This window comes from Rhinopithecus roxellana, chromosome 10, assembly GCF_007565055.1.
Source record: "Rhinopithecus roxellana isolate Shanxi Qingling chromosome 10, ASM756505v1, whole genome shotgun sequence".
Lineage (NCBI taxonomy): Eukaryota > Metazoa > Chordata > Mammalia > Primates > Cercopithecidae > Rhinopithecus > Rhinopithecus roxellana.
This window is the reverse complement of record NC_044558.1, coordinates 11264217-11284890: the sequence shown is the minus strand read 5'-3', so window position 1 is coordinate 11284890 and position 20674 is coordinate 11264217. Positions and strand designations below refer to the sequence as shown.

At 42.0% G+C, this 20674-nt stretch overlaps 1 protein-coding gene across 13 annotated transcripts in view; it reads left to right on the top strand.

The window, feature by feature from the left end:
- The first annotated feature begins 319 nt into the window (after positions 1–319).
- Positions 320–20674, top strand: part of RIMKLB (ribosomal modification protein rimK like family member B) — a 93135-nt gene continuing 72780 nt past the window's right edge. For 8 of the 13 annotated variants that reach the window (XR_004059646.1, XR_004059643.1, XR_004059642.1 and 5 more), the window contains exons 1-2: positions 320–736; positions 16850–17080. Coding sequence is in view for 1 of the 13 variants with exons in the window: in XM_010376711.2 (XP_010375013.1) it covers positions 16906–17080 (175 nt within the window). In the remaining 12 variants the exon portion in view is untranslated. Of the gene's footprint in view, positions 737–2201; positions 3025–16849; positions 17081–20674 lie in introns of those variants that run through there. The other 5 variants (XR_004059645.1, XR_004059647.1, XR_004059639.1 and 2 more) reach the window with 5 other exon arrangements.

The window sequence follows — 20674 nt, the reverse complement described above, 5'->3', positions numbered from 1 at the left end:
GAACAAACCTCGCCCCCACCCCCCATCCGTTTCCCTTTCTCAGTGAAGACGGTTTGGGGGCGGGTGGGGAGGCGCGTCCTCGGAGCGCCCTCGCGCTCCCTTTTCGCTCCCCGCACGCGATCCATCGCCTCTCTTCCCCCGAGGCCAGCGATGGCTCCGGTGCGGGCGAGGAGCTGGGAGGGCGGGTCTCCACGCAGGTGTCAGATCCGCTCGGCAGTGCTCGGCGCGCTGGCCCGGCCCCGAGCTCCTAGGGCCGCCGCCCCCCGCCTGTCGCGCCGCCGCGCCAGGAGGGCGGGGCCGGGGCGCGCGCCGGTCCTCTGCAAGCGGGCGGGCGGCGCTCGGTCTCGGGGAGCGGGGCGGTCTCCGCCGGCGTCGCGCGCGCTGTGTGTAAGCGGGGTCGCGCGCGCGCGCGCGGCAGGCGAGTGAGGGAACGAGGAGCGGCCGGGTGTGAGTGTGTGGGAGTGAGAGTGTGTGGGAGTGAGAGTGTGTGGGAGTGGGGGTGAGGGAGAGGCTGACGGGCCGCGAGGCTGTGAGAAACTGGGCGAGTGTGCGAGGACGCCCGGCCTGGCTGCGGGAGCCGCGGTCGGCGGAGGAGAAAGGAGGCGGCTCCCGGTATCCCGACCCCCTCCCCCTCCTCTCCTTCCCCTCACTTCCAGCCGCCCGGCGGCCCGCGCTTCCTCGAAGGCCCCAGCCCGGCTCCGTCGGCCGAGAGCGAGGGAGGAGCCCCCTGAGCCAGGTGAGCGGTACAACCGCTGCTGCCCCCGGGTGTAGAGCAGTGAGGCGAAGGCGCGCCCTCCCCAGTGGGCGAGTTCAGCGGAATGGATCCCTCCACTGGCGGGGGCTGGGCCGGGGAGGGGACGGGGCTAGTGGAGGCCGGTGGTCGCCGCTCCGCGTAGTCGGTGGGGAGCGAGGCGGGGCCCGGCCTTCGCGGGTATGCCGGGAGGCGCCGGCCCGTGGCGTGTGCGTGAGACCGGGCGAGCCGTGTCTTGGGGGCGGCGACCTCGGGCGTGTAAGGAGTATGGTTTCCCCGCCGGCGAGGGGGTGTGGTAACCCCGGGAACGCCGGCTGGAGTCGGACCCGCGGGCTGCTGATGTGTCCTCGGGATTGCGGCGACGACCCCCCCCAACACACCCGCCCCTCATTCCCACAAATTCTGTGGAGCGACCGCGGGAGGAGGATCATGTGTTGCGGTCCCGCAGCTCCTGTTTTCGATTCCACGTTTTCCTCCTTACGTGTAAATTTTAGAGAGTGTGACAGTCATTCCACGTTTTCCTTTGACAGCCCTCTGAATGAGAAGGGGATGACCAAATAATTGCTTATCTAGTTATGATTCTTTACAAATTTGAGGATAATGTACATATTACGCTCCTCACCCCTCAGCCCCCACCAAAAAAAAAAAAAAGCCCAAACCAGGGTGGAATAATTTCAATCTGCCCTTGATATATCCTTATTTCTGATCACACATTTGTAATTCCACTATTTTATTCCATTTGTGTTTGCGAATAGCGATGGGGTGGTAATTCTGTGAGTGGGGTTATTACACTAACCGTGCTCAATGCAACTGCTATGTGAATTCTTTCAGTATGCTGTCATTTTCCCATTAGTTATATATATTGTTACCACATCTTTGTGGAGTTAGGCTCAACTCTAAATCGGTATAGAAAGTATATGGGCAGCCTACAATGAAGATTTTTCTTTTTTTGTGGGCTTGATATGTTCATTATATTTATGGGTGTTCTTTAACCATTTAAATTTAAATGTTTTAAAATCTCATTTTTGTTACTTTCACAATATTGGGTAGCTTAAAGGTCATTTCTTCTATTTTAAAAAATGATTTCTTAAAACCAATTTTCAGAATACTTTTAAGATATTCATTTGGAATAAAACACTCTGAAATTCCAGTCGTGGAGATTTAACACGTATTTCCTAAATGTTAGTATGTAAACCTCTAATTTTAAAAATAATCATAGTTAAATTTCTTTTCCAATGGTTACTGTTTTATTTGGTTACTGTGTCAAAGGGGAGGAGACCAATTTTGTCTTGAGATAATTCTATTTTATTCCTTTCTATCTTAGTTATTGCTGTTAATTTCCTTCTTTCATGTCATTGATTTAGTTGTTAGTTTGGCAACATGGCTGTTGATGTTTTTTATCTTTCTCTGTCTCCCTTTTTTCTCTCTTGTCTTCTCTTACCCCTACCAGGTGCTGGAGTCCGCTTGTCAGGGAGGGGGGCAGTCTGTGATTCTGAGAACAGAGCCAAGAAGGGGAACAGCAAATTCAGTCACATACAATCCTCCACTCAGTCAAGAGCCGCTTTTCTCTTCCTGCCTTGCCCCCCGCAGGGGGTAAGGAACCGAGCATTTAACCTTTAGCCCATTGGCTACCAGCTGAAAGGCTACTTATCTCTAGTGGATAGCTTTCTTATTTTGCCCATGTTTCCTTAGCGTCCCTATTTAATATACTTTTGTCAGTAGTAGCATCTAGGAGTAGCAGGGAGAGTAACAAGAAGTTAGCCCCTTCTTTTTTCCCTTCTAATTCAGGCCCCTTTTCCTCTCCAGAGGGAAATTACCAGTAAACTCTTCTAAATCTTCCACCCCTTCTCAGTCATACTGTGAAGAAGCACACTAAAGTGGACATTATTTGACCAGTGAACACGAACCCAGCTTCAGGCATTGGTTTTTTATGGCACATGGAGAAACATCTCTTTTAAAGTATCTCCCAATTACCCTTTTCACAATTTGTATCCACCTAGGATTTGCTGTTGGGGTAAGTCACTAGATGTATTTCTCAAAGCTCCCCTCTCTATGAGCTGAAAGACTGACCAACCATGGACACTGGTAGGGGCTGGGGAAAGGGGACAGAGCAGAGCCAGTTGTTCCACGCTTTGGGAAGCAGGAGTAGCTTTTATCATCTTCCTCTGGGGAGCAGGCCTAGAGACATAAACTGAGTGAAAATGGGTGGAGGAAGAACTTCTATACCCACGAACCACATGTGAAGAGAGAGAACCAAACATAAAGTAAGGAGGGTGAGTTTTATTGTATGTTGCTTGCTGACAGCTGTTTTGGGGGCACTTTAGTGATACACATTCATAGAAAGACTTTGTTTTATGGCAGATTAGTTTACAAAGTATTCTGCAAGTGGGATTAAGTCACAAGCATATGAGAAAAGAGCCTCTAGAAATTGTAATTATGTGGCGTGGCGCAGTGGCTCACACCTGTAATCCCAGCACTTTGGGAGGCTGAGGCAGTTGAATCACTTGAGGTCAGGAGTTCGAAACCAGCCTGGCCAACATGGTGAAACCCCCGTCTCTGTGAAAAATATAAAAATTAGGTGGGCATGGTGACGCATGCCTGTAGTCACAGCTACTTGGGAGGCTGAGGCACAAGAATCGCTTGAACCTGGGAGGTGGAGTTTGTGGTGAGGCAAAATTTTACCACTGCACTCCAGCCTGGGCAATAGAGCAAGACTCTATCTCGAAAAAAAAAAAAAAGGAAAAAGAAAACTGTAATATATTATTAGAATCTGAGGGAAGAGGAGAGAGTGATAGTGAAAAAAGTATTATTTTTAAATGTTAGCTGTGCTGATATGTGTGGTTGTTTCAAGAGAGGTTGAGTAGGGAGATTACGTACAGATGTTGGAAATTGTCTCTTGGAATTTTCTGCTTGTCATATTAGGGATTGTTAAGAAATAAGATAGTACCTCCAAAAGTATCTATATATAATACATTTTAGATTTATATGCCATACGTATCCGTGTGCATGTTAGATTTGCAGAAAAGCACTGGCTTCATGGTAACTAATGCCAGGGTTTTGTTTTGGTTTTTTTTTGTTTTTTTTTTTGAGACGGGGTCTCGCTCGGTTGCCCGGGCAGGAGTGCAGTGGCCAGATCTCAGCTCACTGCAAGCTCCGCCTCCCGGGTTCACGCCATTCTCCTGCCTCAGCCTCCCGAGTAGCTGGGACTACAGGTGCCCGCCACCTCGCCCGGCTAGTTTTTTGTATTTTTTAGTAGAGACGGGGTTTCACCTTGTTAGCCAGGATGATCTCAATCTCCTGACCTCGTGATCCGCCTGTCTCGGCCTCCCAAAGTGCTGGGATTACAGGCTTGAGCCACCGCGCCTGGTCTGCCATGGTGTTATTTTTAATGTTTTCTTTTCCAGTGTGTTTTTTTCCCCTCTCAAAATTGGCTTGGAGGACAAAAGCCACAGAGCTAGCCAGCTCTGCTCCTCTAGAGGCTGGTCTGCATGGAACCCATCTGTTTATATCTTTTTTTCTTCTTTCTGAAATTATGTTTTTGTTTTTTTCTTCTAACTTTGTTAACAAAGCTAATTATTTCTGGATCAGTTATATGATCAAAATGGGAAGTAAGCACACGCTTGATCTCCTTTTTTTTTTTTAAGAGAACCCGAAAACAATTAGGAATTTTGGATAGCTACATTTAGATCTTATGGGGGCCGGGTGCAGTGGCTCACACCTGTAATCCCAGCACTTTGGGAGGCCGAGGCAGGTGAATCACTTGAGGTCAGGGGTTTGAGACCAGCCTGGCCAAAATGGCAAAACCCCATCTCTACTAAAAATACAAAAATTAGCCAGATGTGGTGGTGCGTGCCTGTAATCTCAGCTACTCGGGGGGCTGAGGCAGGAGAGTTGCATGAACCCGGGAGGCAGAGGTTGCAGTGAGCTGAGATGGCGCCACTGCACTCGAGTCTGGGTGAAAGAGCAAGACTCCACCTCAAAAAAAAAAAAAAAAAAAAATAGATCTTATGGGGACTCTCATTTGCCTGGTATTTAATATTAAAATAGCTATGATTTTTTGATACTCTTTTACAGCTTGATAAAGCAGATTATTAAAATATGTTCTATTCCATAACTTCTCAGTGTTACATATCAGACTATGCATTTCCCACTGGGGATAACATCAGGGAATAAAATGGTTATGGGTTCTTTCTTCATGGAGTTTACAGACTAATTTTGGTAATCTCTGTATTTTTTATCTGTCTGTCAGTTATCCGAGCCGTGTCTGAAGGAGTCTACTGGATTCTTAGGATATGTGTACTAATTTGTGAATTGATGAGCTGGCAAAACAAAAATCTGCTTAAACATTTACTTGCCTGATTAATTTTAATACCTTTTATTTCAAAAGTGTATATCAAGTTGTGACAAAGAAGATTCAAACCTGTTCGTTTCTTAAATGTTTTTATTCTGTATTCAACTTCTTACATTTCCTTTTTTTCCTTTTGATACTAGCTTTTGGCTTCATGTTCCTATAAATTTAGAAATAAGATCTCTAAAATGGAATATAGAATTGCTGTATAAGATCAGACCATTTCTTACTGTGCTCTCCAATTTTGAGGAGTATTTGAATTTTTCCTACTTTATCAGAAAACTGTATTTGGAAAAAGTCAGGCAGGTTTGCCCAAATAGCAACCTTGGAATTCTTCCCTGAGGCTTTGGAGTTCTCAGTTGTTAGTTTATTCCTTTGACATGTGATTTAGTTAGCCATATCTGTAAAGCCTTGGGCTTGAGAGTAAATGAATAGCTTTCTAACTCCTTTTTCAAAGTAATATCTGGGAAGAAAATTTAGACAGAAGGCCAGACATTTATCATGTTAAATATGAAACTTTGGGACTTTGAACTGTACTGTGCATTAAACCTAGGAACTGTTTTCTGTACCGTGTTCCAGAAATAACTTGATGTAAGTTTCTTCTGTTAAGTGAAATCATTAGAAATGTTTGGAGGCTGGGCATGATGGCTCATGCCTGTAATCCCAACACTTTGTGGGTGGATCACCTAAGGCCAGGAGTTCGAGACCAGCCTGGCCAACATAGTGAAAACCCATGTCTACTAAAAATACAAAAATTAGCCGGGCGTAGTGGCACATGCCTGTAATCCCAGCTACTTGGGAGGCTGAGGCAGGAGAATTGTTTGAACCCAGGAGGCGGAGGTTGCAGTGAGCCAAGATCGCGCCACTGTGCTCCAGCCTGGGCAACAGAGCGAGACTCCCTCTCAAAAAAAAAAAAAGAGAGAGAGAAATGTCTGGATTCCAGATAAACTTTTTTTTTTTTTTTTTTTTAAAGGCAGGGTTTTGCTTTGTCACCCAGGCTGAAGTAGAGTAGTGTGTGATCATAGCTCACTGCAGCCTTGAACTTCTAGACTCAAGCGAGCACCCTGCCTCAGCCTCCTTAGTGGCTGAGACCATAGGCCTGTGCCAACGTGCCCGGCTAATTTTTTTTTTTTTTTTTTTCACTTTTTGTAGAGATGAGACCCCACTATGTTGCCCAGGCTAGTGTTGAACTCCTGTCCTCCTACCTCAGCTTCCTAAAGTGTTTATTTTTTGTAGAGATGAGGTCCCACTGTGTTGCCCAGGCTGGTCTCAAACTCCTGGCCTCAAGCAATGCTTTTGCTTCAGACTCCCAGAGTACTAGGATTACAGGCGTGAGTCACTGTGCCTGGCCCCTACCACTTTCTAATTGTGACTTTAAACAAGTTATCTAACCTCTCTGCTAAAACAGCGTCACTGCCAAATGAAGACCATAACACACTGCAGAGGGATGGTTGTGAGGATTAAATGATAAAAATAAACCATCTCATATTGTGTTTGGTACATATAATTACTCAGTGTGTGAATTTATTTTCTTTATCCAAATTAGCTTTGATGGTTCTGATTTCTTTGTAGAAAAAGCATAGAGAAATAGAAAATCTTAATTCCAGTCTTGGGTCTATTATTGTGATATCTTAGGCTGGTCTTTCTTTAAATTGGGATAATAGAAACCTGTGTTCCTCACATTATTATATACAGATTAAGTGACAAAATATATGTAGAAAGTATTTTATAGGTCAGATGTGGTGGCTCACACCTGTAATCCCAACACTATGAGAGGCTGAGGCAGGTGGATCATTTGAGGTCAGGAGTTTGAGACCAGCCTGAGCAACATGATGAAACCCTGTCTCTACCAAAAAATACAAAAATTAGCTGGGTGTAACGGTGCGTGCCTGTAGTCCCAGCTACTCAGGAGGCTGAGGTGGGAGAATCACTTGAACCCAGGAGGCGGAGGTTTCAGTCAGCCGAGATCACATCATTGCTCTCCAGCCTGGGTGTCAGAGTAAGACCCCGTCTCAAAAAAAAAAAAAAAAAAAAAAAGATTTGGTAAGGAAAATGGCGTTTTATAAACTCACATCACCTAAACATGCATATTTGTTGAACATGCTTTCAATCATGACTTAACCTGTAAAAGAGAAATTGTCTTTATAACAAATAAAACTGTTTAAACATAGACTTTAAGAATTCATCTTATAGCACTGGCAGACCCTAGTTTTTAAAAATAAACCTTAATTATATACTATGATAATGACTTGGGTACAAATGTTAGCACATCTGTTAAATTTTCCCTGAGTCCTAAAAGTCATTCTTCCAGAGGATATGTTACTTAATGAATGCATTAACTCCTGAGCCATGGCCCATGCCTATAATCCCAGCTATTTGGGAGACTGAGGCAGGAGAATTTTGCTTGAGGCCAGGAGTTTGAGACCAGCCTGGGCAACAGTGAGAACCTGCCTCTAAAAGAGGAAAAAATTAACGGGACATGGTGGTACATACCTGTAGTGTCAGCTACTTAGGAGGCTGAGGTGGGAGGATTATTTGAGCCCAAGATTGGAGGCTGCAATTGTGTTACTGCAGGCTTGGTGCAGAGCAAGACCTTATCTCTAAAACACACACACACACACACACACACACACACACACACACACACACACCATTTGAACTCAGAGTTTACTAAATAGGTAAGTGTTTGGGGTATATATTCCAAGCAACAGGAAACATGAAAGAGTATAATGTGTTTAGAAAATTGGAAGTGACAGAGGGCACAAGATTTATTTGGAGGCTTTTATAGTAGTCCAAGTGTCTTAAGTTGAATATACTGGAGATAAGAGTAAAATGGGCCAGGCATGGTGGCTCATACCTGTAATCCTAGCACTTTGGGAGGCCAAGGCAGGAGGATCACTTGCGGTCAGGAGTTCGAGACCAGCCTTGCCAACATGGCAAAACCCAGTCTCTATTAAAAATACAAAAATTAGCTGGGTGTGGTGGCACACGCCTGTAGTCCCAGCTAATCAGGAGGCTGAGGCAGGAGGATTGCTTGAATCTGGGAGGCGGAGGTTGCAGTGAGCCAGGATCACGTCACTGTCCTCCAGCCTAGGTGACAGACTCCATCTCAAAAAAAGTAAAGCGCAGGTGATTTTAATATTTATTTATTTATTTGAGACGGAGTCTCCCCTCTGTCGCCCGGGCTGGAGTGCAGTGGCCGGATCTCAGCTCACTGCAAGCTCCGCCTCCTGGGTTTACGCCATTCTCCTGCCTCAGCCTCCCGAGTAGCTGGGACTACAGGCGCCCGCCACCTCGCCCGGCTAGATTTTTATATTTTTTAGTAGAGACGGGGTTTCACCGTGTTAGCCAGGATGGTCTTGATCTCCTGACCTCGTGATCCGCCTGTTTCAGCCTCCCAAAGTGCTGGGATTACAGGCTTGAGCCACCGTGCCCGGCCGATTTTAATATTTAGAAGATAGAATTAACTTTGTGTAAACAGTGAAAGAAGGATGGAAATAAAAATTGATGCCCAGTTTTCTAAATTGAGTGCCTTAATAAGAATAGGTATATCAGTCAGGGTTCTCCAGAGAAATAGACTCAATCAGATATATATATATATATATATATTTTTTTTTAATTGTAAATGTATTTTAAGCGGTTGGTTCATATGATTGCGGAGTTGCTAAATTCACAATCTGTAGAGTAAGCAGCAGTCTGTAAACTCGGACAGGGCTTGATGTTGCAGTCTTGGGTCTGAAATTTTTGGGCAGACCAGCAAACTGGCAACTCGGGTAGCATTTCTGTGAGTCTTTCTATAAGTCCTGAGTCTTGAGGAAGAGTTCCTCCTCAGTTTTTGCTTTTTAGCGAGACCTTCAACTGATTGGATGTACCCCTCCACATTATGAAGGGTAATTTCCTTTACTTAAGGTCAGCTGATTAGATGCTAATCAATATGCAAAATACCTTCAGCAATGTGTAGACTATTTTTTGCCCAAACAGCTTGGAACCATTGCCTCACCAGGTTGACAAAAATTTAATGATCACAATGGAGAATATAGGTGCTGAAACATTTCTGTGAATAAAAATACATTCTCTGTTTTGTTTTTTGTTTTTGAGATGGAGTTTTGCCCTTGTCACCCACGCTGGAGAGCAGTGGTGCAATCTCAGCTCACTGCAACCTCGCCTTCTGGGTTCAAGTGACTCCCCTTCCCCAGCCTCCCAAGTAGGTGGGATTACAGGAGCCCACCACCATGCCTAGCTAATTTTTGTATTTTTAGTAGAGACGGCATTTCACCAGGTTGGCCAGGCTGGTCTCAAACTCCTGACCTCAGGTGATCTACCCACCTCAGCCTCCCAAAGTGCTGAGATTACAAGTGTGAGCCACCGTGCCTGGCTTTTTTTTTTTTTGGACTGAGTTTCGCTCCTGTCGCCCAGGCTGGAGTGCAATGGCACAATCTTGGTTCACTGCAACCTCACCCTCCTGAGTAGCTGGGACTACAGGTGTGCACCACTACGTCCAGCTAATTTTTTTGTATTTTTAATAGAGACAGGGTTTCACCATTTTGGCCAGGCTGGTCTCAAACTCCTGACCTCAGGTGATCTTGCCCACCTCAGCCTTCCAAAGTGCTGGTATTACAGGCGTGAACCACCGTGCCCGTCTTTTTTTTTTTTTTTTTTTTTTTTTAACATGCTCAACTGAGGCAACAGTGGGTGGCGTTTAGTTAGGGATGCCCAGGAGGCCCATTGAAATGGATTCTGAAGTTTAGTCGAGAAACAAATACCTAGTGGGTCAGTGGTTCCAAAATAACAAAGTTGAAACCTGGCTTTGGATGACATTTCTAGAAAGTGGAAAGCAGAGTTTAAGAATGAAAGTCGGAGGATCATGTACAGAAGGAGAGATGTCAGGAGGAAAGTCATAGAAAAAGAGACTTGACAGCGTACCTAAAATTTAATGAGAGAGCATGGAAAAAACACCATTCAGTGTGCTTTTTCCTGTTCTTTCAGCAACACCAATCAACACAGACAGAAGATCCATTGATGGAGATTTCTCCTCACCAACAATCATTTCTGCTACGGACCCCAGCTAGGTGTCCTTTAATTCATTTCTGACACTCTCCCACAGGTTGAGTGCACCCACAGGTTAACTGCTCAGTCCCCAAAATTACCCCCTACCATGCCCCCCACCAGTACAGGCCTCTGGACTTCAGCCAGAAGGCTGACTGGCTTTAAGTTGGAGTTCCCACCAACCCTGTCTTTGGGTTTAATTTGCTAGAGCAGTTTACATAACTAAGGGAAACATGTTTACGTGTATATTATAAAGCATACAGATGAAAAGGTGCATAGGGCAAGGTATGGAAGAGGGCGTGGAGCTTCTATGCCCTTCCTAAGTGTGTCACCCTCCAGAATCTGCTATGTGTTCAGCTATCTGGAAGCATTTTGAGCCCAATCCTTTTGGATTTTTTTGGAGACTTCATTACGTAGGCATGATGCATTAAACCACTGGCCACTGGTGATCAACTTGACTGTCAGCCCATCTCCTCTCTCCAGAGGTTAGGGGATGAGACTGAAGGTTCCAACCCTCTAATCATGACTCGGTCTTTCTGGTGACCAGCCCCCATACTAAAGCTGCCTAGGGGCTGCCAGCCATCAATCAATTATTAGCATACAGAAAGACATCATTTTGGAGATTCTTATGATTTTAGGAGTTGTATGCCAGGAAACAGGGTTGAAGACCAAATACATGTTTTGTAATACCACGTTTTTGAGAGACACAAATTTGTTATTTTTTTCCACAAACCTGATTCAGCTCCTGTGATTCCTATCCAAGAGTGGATAGTGTTGAAAACAAGTTTTGAGTAGTATAATTTTTTATCCTATGTACAGTCTTTCCTGAAGCACGTCTGTATTAACTGACAAATGGAATAAATGCTATTAAAGTTCTATTGTGTGTTACAAAAGACTTCTATACAGATTGTATTGTGTGTTACAAAAGACTTCTATAGAGATGCTATTGTGTGTTACAATAGAGTTCTATACAGATTCTATTGTGGGTTACAATAGAGTTCTGTACAGATTCTATTTTATATTAGTGTATGTATTTTTTCCCTTTAGCTTTATTTTTCTTCAGTAGTTGGAATTTTGAGCTCATATGTTAATAGATTTTCTTAGTAGTAAGAGGTACCTTAATATCTTCAGATGGTAGGTTGTGATTTTTTGCTTTTTCTGTGCTAAAAGAAATACCTTTGGGAAGGGTCCTCAAGAAAGATGAGAGGGAGAGAAATTATCTTTGATTTTAACTTTTTTTCTCTTATTCTATGATGTAATACAAATCTGTTATGCTCTCATTTGTCTTCTGTTGACACAACCTGTTGAATAGGTTGACACATCCTTTTAGAAACTCTCAATATTTGTAATGTATTTTGAGATTTTGACTCAAAACATTGAACTTTTCCTTTGTTCATTAAGGAAATTTGATCTAAGTTTTAGATCCCAGAATGTTGACCTGAAAAAACTTTTAAAGTAGAAAAATTATTCCTTGGATTGGTCTAATATGGGAACTAAAAGTTGGGAGAAACTAAGTGGTACTTTCTGAACTATTACCTTAGAAAAAATTTAGGAAATCTTAAGCAGTGAAACAAATGTCTGTTTATTTCCTATTTCAGAAGATGAATGAAGCATTTTAAGATTCCCATTTGATTAGTTTTGCCTGAGTATTCCAAGATGCAGTGCTGATTTTTATTGGCATGCTGATCCAGAAGTTTGCGTGGGAAAACTGTATCAAAAACAAATTCTCGTGGTAGAATTTCTCTTTATTTCAAAAAAGGTACTTTTTTCAGTAGTATTTATTTGGCGTCCGATATTTATACATTGTTTTTCTTGATATACTGGAGGAAATAAAGAGAGGATGGGATTGGTTGTCCTGAGCTTACATTCTAAGAGGGGAAATACTGTATGGTACTCATCTATATGTGGACATTTGTAAGCGCTGCATTTATGTTTTGCTACTGGAGAATATTTTCTTACAGTTACCTTATTGAGTAAACAAGTTTACTCCTTTAAACTACTAGGAAAAAAGTAACCATTTTATTTTATAGAGGACTCTAGTGTCGTTTAAAATAGTGAATATTATCTGAATTTTAAGATTCTGGATCATTAGCAGGACTGTCATTGGTGCACTTTTGAGCTCCTGTGCTATTTAGATTTACTGGAATCTTGTTGACTTCTGTCAGCATTTGTTTTTTTCTGTTTTTCTTTTTTCTTTTCATCAGCAGATGGGAAAAATAGAAAAGTAGATGTTTTAAAATTCTATTAAGAAGAGGAAACAGCTGTGCCCAAGGCTAGGTACGAACCATTGAGGGGCAGAAGCAGGCAGGCACGCCTGGAGCCTCTACCTTTGGGATTGAAGTCTTCACCCAACATTTCTGGCATCTCAGATGTGAATCCAGTTGGAGCAACCCTAAGAAGGCAAGCAGCTATTGCTGCAGCAGCCCTTGGGGAGGCCCCATCGCTTGGGCACGGAGGAAGGCTAGCCGCATGTCCTCCTGTGGGAATGGGAGTGTACCACTGGACAGGTTTCACTTTCCCTGGTTTCACTTTCTGTGGTTTCAGTTACACCCTGACACAGTACAATAGGATATTTTGAGAGTGGGGGAGACACCGCGTTCATGTAACTTTTATCGTAGTATATTGTTATAATTGTTCTATTTTATTGTTGTTAATCTCTTACTGTACCTAATATACAAATTACAGATATGTATGTTAAGGAAAAAACATATATATGGTGCAGTACTAGCTGCAATTTCAGGCATCCACTGGGGGGTCTTGGAATTATCCCCTGTGGATTTGGAGGGACTACTGTACGGGTAATCAGAGGTTTAATGTAGAAAGTATGTTTTTTGTTTTGAGATGGAGCTCTGTTTCTCAGGCTGGAGTACAGTGGCATGGTCTGGACTCACTGCAGCTTCAAGGAATTCTCCTGCCTCAGCCACCTGAGTAGCTGGGATTACAAGCACGCAGCACCACACCTGGCAATTTTTTTTTTTTTTTTTTTGTATTTTTAGTAGAGATAGAGTCTTAATCATATCAGCCAGGCTGGTCTTGAACTCCTGACCTCAAGTGATCTGCCCACCTCAGCCTCCTAAAATGAGCTACTGCTCCCCACCAGTTTCTTTCTTTCTTATTTTTTGAGATGGAGTTTTGGTGTTGCCCAGCACCATCTCTGCTCACTACAACCTCTGCCTCCTGGGTTCAAGCAATTATCCTGCCTCAGCCTCCAGAGTAGCTGGGATTATAGGCATGCGCTGCCATACCTGACTAATTTTTGTATTTTTAGTAGAGACAGGGTTTTGCCATATTGGCCAGGCTGGTCTCAAACTCCTGACTACAAATGATCCGCCCACCTCAGCCTCTCAAAGTTCTGGGGTTACAGGCAGGAGCCATCATACCTGGCCTAGAAAAACATGTTGACTGGAAGCTTTGTGGCTCTTCAGAGGGGAATATTATTATTTTCTGATTTCAGAATCATTGTAGCCCATGTAATTTCTGACTACTGATGTATCAGCAGCAGAACATTTCTGCTTCCGAATTGCTAGTGACTGTAACCTTCCATTCCTCACTGCTATTGGGGCAGCAACTGCCACACTCAGGTGAAAACCACTGTACAATGAAATTAATCATCATTTGGCAGGGCATGGTGGCTCACAGACGTAACCCCAGCACTTTGGGAGGCCAAAGTGGGAGGATTGGTTGAAGCCAGGAGTTTGAGATCAGTCCGGGTAACGTAGTGAAACCACGTCTTTACCAAAAAAAATAAAATAAAAAATTAGAGACTGGGCCTGTTGGCTCACACCTATAATTCCATCACTTTGGGCAACACGGCAAAACCCCTATCTACTGAAAAGAGAAAAGTACAAAAATTAGCTGGGCATGGTGGTGGGCATCTGTAATCCCAGCTACTCTGGAGGCTGAGGCAGGAGAATTGCTTGAACCCGGGAGACAGAAGTTCCAGTGAGCCAAGATTGCACCACTGCGCTCCAGCCTGGGTGGCAGAGCGAGACTCCATCTCAAGGAAAAAAAAAAAAAGCCTGAAATGATTTCCTCCTGTCGTCTCAGCTGCTTGGGAGGCAGAGGAGACAGGTGGATCACTTAAGTCCAGGAGTTTGAGGTTGCAGTGAGCCGTGAGCTGTGATTGCACCACTGCACTCCAGCCTGGGTGACTGAAACCCTGTCTCAGAAAAAAAAAAAAATCTGCAAACGGGTGAGTTTCAAGAGCCAAGTGTCAGGCCAGGGCACGGACATAGCTTCACGGTGTTGGAAGTCAGTGACAGAGTCTTTCAATAACTACTGATTACAAAGATTTTAAGGGCACTTTTTACAATTCTTTCGTCAAGGGAAGCTGGGGATATTCTATCTACATCAGGTATTCTGGTGTGACTTTTTCTTTTGTGGAGCTTTGCTTTCTGAGTGAGACCTTCCCAAGTGGCCTGGAAGGCCGTGTGTGGCTATAACCGCTTTTTTTAATGAGCGTAGTATCTGTTTGGGTACAGCGTCTGGTCAGGGACACACTGTGGCCTTTCCTGTGATTGTCCACATGGAAGAGACTGAAATGCAACCCATAAAAAAAGTTGTCCCATCAGGTTGAATTGACAGTGCAGGTTTGCACTGTACCTTTGCCATATGTGGTTAAAATGGAAATCTCTTTTCAAGAAAAGTTTCATAGAAAAATTTATCAGAAACATTCTGTTTAAGGAGGAGAGAGGATAAGGTTTACTGCCTGTAATAATATGCATGGAATATCCTGCTGTAGGGAAGCCATAATGTTTATATATTTTTCATTTTAATGAGCCTGGTCCTTATCTTCTTCTGTGTGTGTGTGTGTGTGTGTGTGTGTGAGAGAGAGAGAGAGAGAGAGAGAGAGACGGAATTTCGCTCTTGTTGCCCAGGCTGGAGTGCAATGGCGTGATCTCGGCTCACTGCAACCTCCACCTCCTGGGTTCAAGCAATTCTCCTGCCTCAGCCTCCCCAGTAGCTGGGATTATAGGTGCCCACCACCAAGCCCAACTAATTTTTGTATTTTTTTTTAAGTAGAGGTGGGGTTTCATCATGTTGACCAGGCTGGTCTCGAACTTCTGACCTCACTCAGGTGATCCGCCCAGCACTTTGGGAGGCTGAGGCGTGCAGATCACCTGAGGTCAGGAGTTCAAGACCAGCCTGGCCAACATAGTGAAACCCCATCTCTACTAAAAAAAAAAAATAAGAAATGAGCTGAGTGTGGTGGCACGTGCTACCTGGGAGGCTGAGACAGGAAAATCACTTGAACCCGGGAAGCAGGGGTTCCAGCAAGTCGAGATCACACCATTGCCCTCCAGCCTGGGTGACAAAAGTGAAACTCCATCTCAAAGTAAATAAATAAATAAAAATAAAAAGTTATTAAATATTCAGAACTGCTAACCCTAGAGCATCCGATGTTAAGTTAGCATGTTTCCTTCCTAGCATGTGTGTAAGCTGAGTTACTACCATAATCCAGTTTAGATACCCTGCTTGTTTAACAGAGACGTAGGCCTTGGAGGCCGTGGATTGTGGGGTAGTAAGTTAGTTAAGAGAGAGGTAGGTGGTCAAGTGTGGCAGACATGGCGTTTCAAGGTACTTGGGAATGTGTGCTGTTGGCTGTGGTGCCCCTGCCCAGCAATGCTCTGCTTTCAAACTGTGTGCACTGTGGAGCAGGCCCTTCTTGCTGGTACCTGGAGGGTGGCCCATGTCCAGCTACCACTATTCAGGAAGCTGCTGGTCTGTACAGCCTTTCCTTCCTGCAGTCTTTGCCCGGGACCTTTCCTTTTGTGTTAGGTGTGCCGTATTATCTGGAATACTTGAATGATACTTGACATTTTGTTTTTTTGTAAACATTAAAAAAAATCTTTTTGTTGCTTGTTTTGAAACTTGTAACTTTTTTGCTTCTCAGGAAGATGATTTTTAATGTTGCATTGTTCATGATACAAACTGGAAGCAACACTATCTGGAAAAAAAGTCCTTTTTTGCATTTTGGTAAACAAGCTGCGTTTATTTTTAAAAATTCTATTTATAGAATAAAAACATTGAGTAAGAGCATGCTGTCCTCTGGCTGAAATAAATGAAATGTAGTGAATGGACCTGGACATTTATTTGGCCCTTTTTGCTCATTCTCCAATTATTTATTTTGACTAAAGCTACTGTGTAAATGACTTCATCATTGAAGCTTACCTAGTAAGATAAGTGCTACTACCTGTTTTTTTTTCTACATACCTATAACAAAACCAAGGAAGAAAATTGAATATAAAGTTAACCACAGATACAAAAATATACTTAAGTGGGGTTTCTAGTGATGGGAAAGATGGAGATGTACTGATGATTGGAATTTCATTTCATATCAAGAACAGAATGTTGAGGGAAGAGATGAAAAGTCAGTGTTCAGATTAAAGTATATTTCTAGACAATGTGTAATATTGGGAAGGGTATTTAAAGTTTCTGCTAAGTGACCAGCTACAGTTATTAAGTTGCAGTGCCAGTTTCCCCAAGGAAAAATGGAGAAATCATATTTCTGAAGAGGTGGTCAGTTTCCATATTACTAGTGTATAATTTTAGTTTGAATGAAAGGGAAACAGAAATAATATCTCTACACTTGTTTTTTCCTGTTTATATAATTAGTATATAATCTCAGCATTTATTTGTATGAAATCCAGAAATCAAAGAGATTTCTTGATTGACCTTTTATGTATATTTTCTCTTCCATCTAGATAGACATTACATCCAAGAGGAAATAATCCAGGCAAGGAAACACAAGCTAATCAAGATGTGTAGTTCTGTGGCTGCCAAGTTGTGGTTTTTGACAGATCGTCGCATCAGGGAAGACTATCCTCAAAAAGAGATTTTACGAGCGCTGAAGGCCAAATGTTGTGAGGAGGAACTGGACTTTAGGGCTGTGGTGATGGATGAGGTGGTGCTGACAGTTGAGCAAGGAAACCTGGGTAAGTCTATACTAAGTGATCTTTTGGATTTTTACCTAGAATATGATGAATCTGCATGTTTTAGGAATAATTAGGACAGAGGAATTTGTAGCCTTGTCATTACTAAGTGTCTTCTAATTATAAGGTCTAATATATTTTATGGAAGTAATATAAACACTAGTATTTATTAACTTTATTAGGAAACAGTTGCGAGGGAAATTAAAGATGACCTTCAAAACAGATAAACAATAAAACAAAGTAGGCACATGCCTGTAGTTCCAGAGGCTAAGGTGGGAGGATCATTTGAACCGACAAGTTCAAGTCCAGCCTAGGCAACATTGTAAGACACAGTCTCTGAAAAATAAAAGTAAAGATGATTCTCAGGTTCCTTTCACTTTTACTGTCTTCTAGTTTAAAATACCTTGTTTATAAGGTGCTCCTAAGGAAATTTGTGTCTTTGGAGGTTCTTTCATTAATACTTGATTAATAAATTAAACCCATGTGATTCCTTTTTATAAAACACTTTATACATGTAATATAAACTAATACAGTTTTTCTTACAGGTGAGTGTCTTAATGATTTAACTCAATTGGTGATAAATATTTCTAGTATTTTTAGTATTTCGTATTTGTTTTAGCACTGTAGGGGAAGATACCCTGGAAAAGTATAGAAATTCTTTAGTACTGATTTTCAGGAAACTCTTAAATTTTTGCTTTTGAAAGTTTTATGGCTTACTGTAGCTAAATTGGTAGTTTCTGTCAGGGAGCGTTATATGGTGTCATATTATATGACTGACTTTCAGAAAATACTTCATAATTTAACGATAGTATAAATACATTTTAGATCACTTTCTTCCTTTGTGACTAGAATTACACTGAAGCCCCATGATTTAATTTCCTAATCAGTGAAATGGAGAAAGACAGTTATTGTGAGAATTAAGGCAATGCAAAGTACAATAAAACCTTTATCTGCCATGGTAGGATAATTTCATTCATAGGCTAACAGATCTAGAAGCTTGTCTAAATTAAAAATGTTACCATAGGTTGAGTATCACACTAAGTATAATCTGTTAGCAAACATCACTTTTATTTTCAATCCTCTTGTAACATTTATTTATTTCATCCACAGTACTTTTGATCAGTTATTGTTGCCAAAAATGTTTATTTGTTGTTTCACTCAAATGGATAAGTACTCTTGTTCTTTTTTTTTTTTTTTTTTTTTTGAGACAGGGTCTTACTTTGTCACCCAGGCTGGAGTGCAATGGCACGATCTCAGCTCACTGCAACCTCTGCCTCCCAGGTTCAAGCAAATTCTCCTGCCTCAGCCTCCTGAGTAGCTGAGATTGCAGATGTGCACCACCACGCCTGACTAATTTTTGTATTTTTAGTAGAGACCAGTTTCACCGTGTTGGCCAGGCTGGTCTCGGGCTCTGAACTCAAGTGATCCACCTGCCTCGGCCACCAAAAGTGCTGAGATTACAGGCATGTGGCACCATGCCCGCCTACTCTTGTTCTCTTGAATGTACTGCCTTTATCAGGATGATGCTCACTATTTTATTTTCAGTGTAATTCTCTTTTCAGTATATATTGCCTGGGTCCAATACCTAGTTATTTATATCCAGGAAATCTGGGATAAGAGTCTATTTCATTATTTCATTAAGTATTATTTCAGCATTTACTATGTGCTAGATAGTGGTATGGTATATGAAATAAAATATAGTCCTTGTGTATTCTAAAGGATAAGGTCAATATTAGTCAAACAGTCACGCAAATACATGTAAAGTTATAACTTTGGTAACATATGAATGAGAAGTATGAATGTCACTTTGCACCCCTCTTACATCTGTGACCAAGATCCTTGATCAAATCAAGGTAAATCTCTAAAACTCAATATTTGTGACATGCTTGTTCAACTTACACAGCTTTTTCAGTGTAAGTGTATGTACAGTTGTTATTGAAATTGGAGTCAGAAACTCAGACACTTTATTGTATTGGGAGTCATGTTCTTGAACTCTGCATGAGAAGAGAAATGCCAGTGTAAAATGTTAGTTCACTCAACACCGCTCCTACAAGGCTTCTGGTGGTTGGAAAACCAAAGGCTATAGGCATAGTTCCTTATGAAATCTAGTGGCTACTAAGTAATAACACAAAATGTGGGAGGTAGAAATGGGCATCTCTGTTTTTTAAAAGTGTATAGGTTGAAAAGGATCTGAGGTTGAAAACCATTGCTCTTGATATTTTTCCCAGTTACCTAGTAGTGAACATTTTCACTTTATTCTCAAGTGGCATTTCTGTGTCAGTCTATCACAGTGGAACTTGCTTTTTTCCATCAAAACTGTCTTGTTATTTCAGCTTCTCTGTCTCTGTAATATCACCTTTCTCCCGTTGACGTAGCCTTACTGTTAACATGTCTTTTTTTTTTTTTAATCCACAAGAGCCAGTATGCTACAAAATTTTGTTACTTTTTCCTTCTAAGCCATAAATGTTCTATCTTCTCACTATTCTGGGTCAGGCTATCATAGCTTCATTTTTTTTTTTTTTAAGACTAAAAGTGAAGTTTTAATTAATAGGTAAAAGAAAGAGAAAGGAGATCAGCTCTCCCGTGAGAGAGAGGGGCACCTGAGTGGGGCTTCCCATGGCTTCAAATTTTAATGACTTTAGTTAGCCCTCTAGCTTTTTCTTTCTTTCTTTTTTTTTTTGAGTTGGGGTCTCGCTCTGTCACCCAGGCTGGAGTACAGTGTTGTGGTCTTAGCTCACTGCAGCCTCAACTTCCTAGGCTCAAGCGATCTTCCCACCTCAGTAGCTCTTTCTTTTTCAAAACTGTCTTTTCCTCTCTAGCATTTTTACATCTTCATTAAACACAACTTTTATCATCCTAATATTCTTTTAAAAATCTTCAGAAACTTACTTTTCCCCTGTAGTATTAAATCTAATTTAAAATTTTTTCAGACTTTTTGTTGATGCACTTCCTATATATTCAGGCATTTCTAGAAGGGTTTTTTTGTTGTTGTTTTTAACATTTTTCATGTATTATTTAACTCTCATATCTTATGAGGGAGGTGATATTACCATTATGCAGATGAGGAAACAGGCTGTTTCACAGAATTAAGTGGAGAGACTTAAACAAATTGGAATAAGGGAAATGTTCTAAAATTGTGGCTATTTTGCATAATACAGTGAAAATACTAAAAACCACATTTCTATACTTTAAATGGATGAATTTTACAATATGTGAATTATATCTCAAGCTGTTTAAAAAATGTCACACGTCATTTACACGTTACACGTCATTTGTACGTTATCTGTGCAGTGTTTTCACAGTCAAAGAGAAGGTATAGTTATAAATGAGTAGAAGGCATAGAAGTTCTTTTGCTTTTCCTTTTTTTTTCCTCCTCATTGCCTCTCCCTTTGTGTCAGTGTATGTAAAACTGCTCTCTTGAACTTCTCTTACAAATCTGGTCTAGCTCCAATATTAGTCTTTTCTATTAACAGCGCCCTCTTCCTAGCCTAAGCTTGAAGAAATCATGGAGTCAGCTTTCTTCTTCATTCTGCCTTACTTCCACATATAATGTTATAAAAGACTTGTCTGTTTTGTTTGTAATATGTCTGACATAAT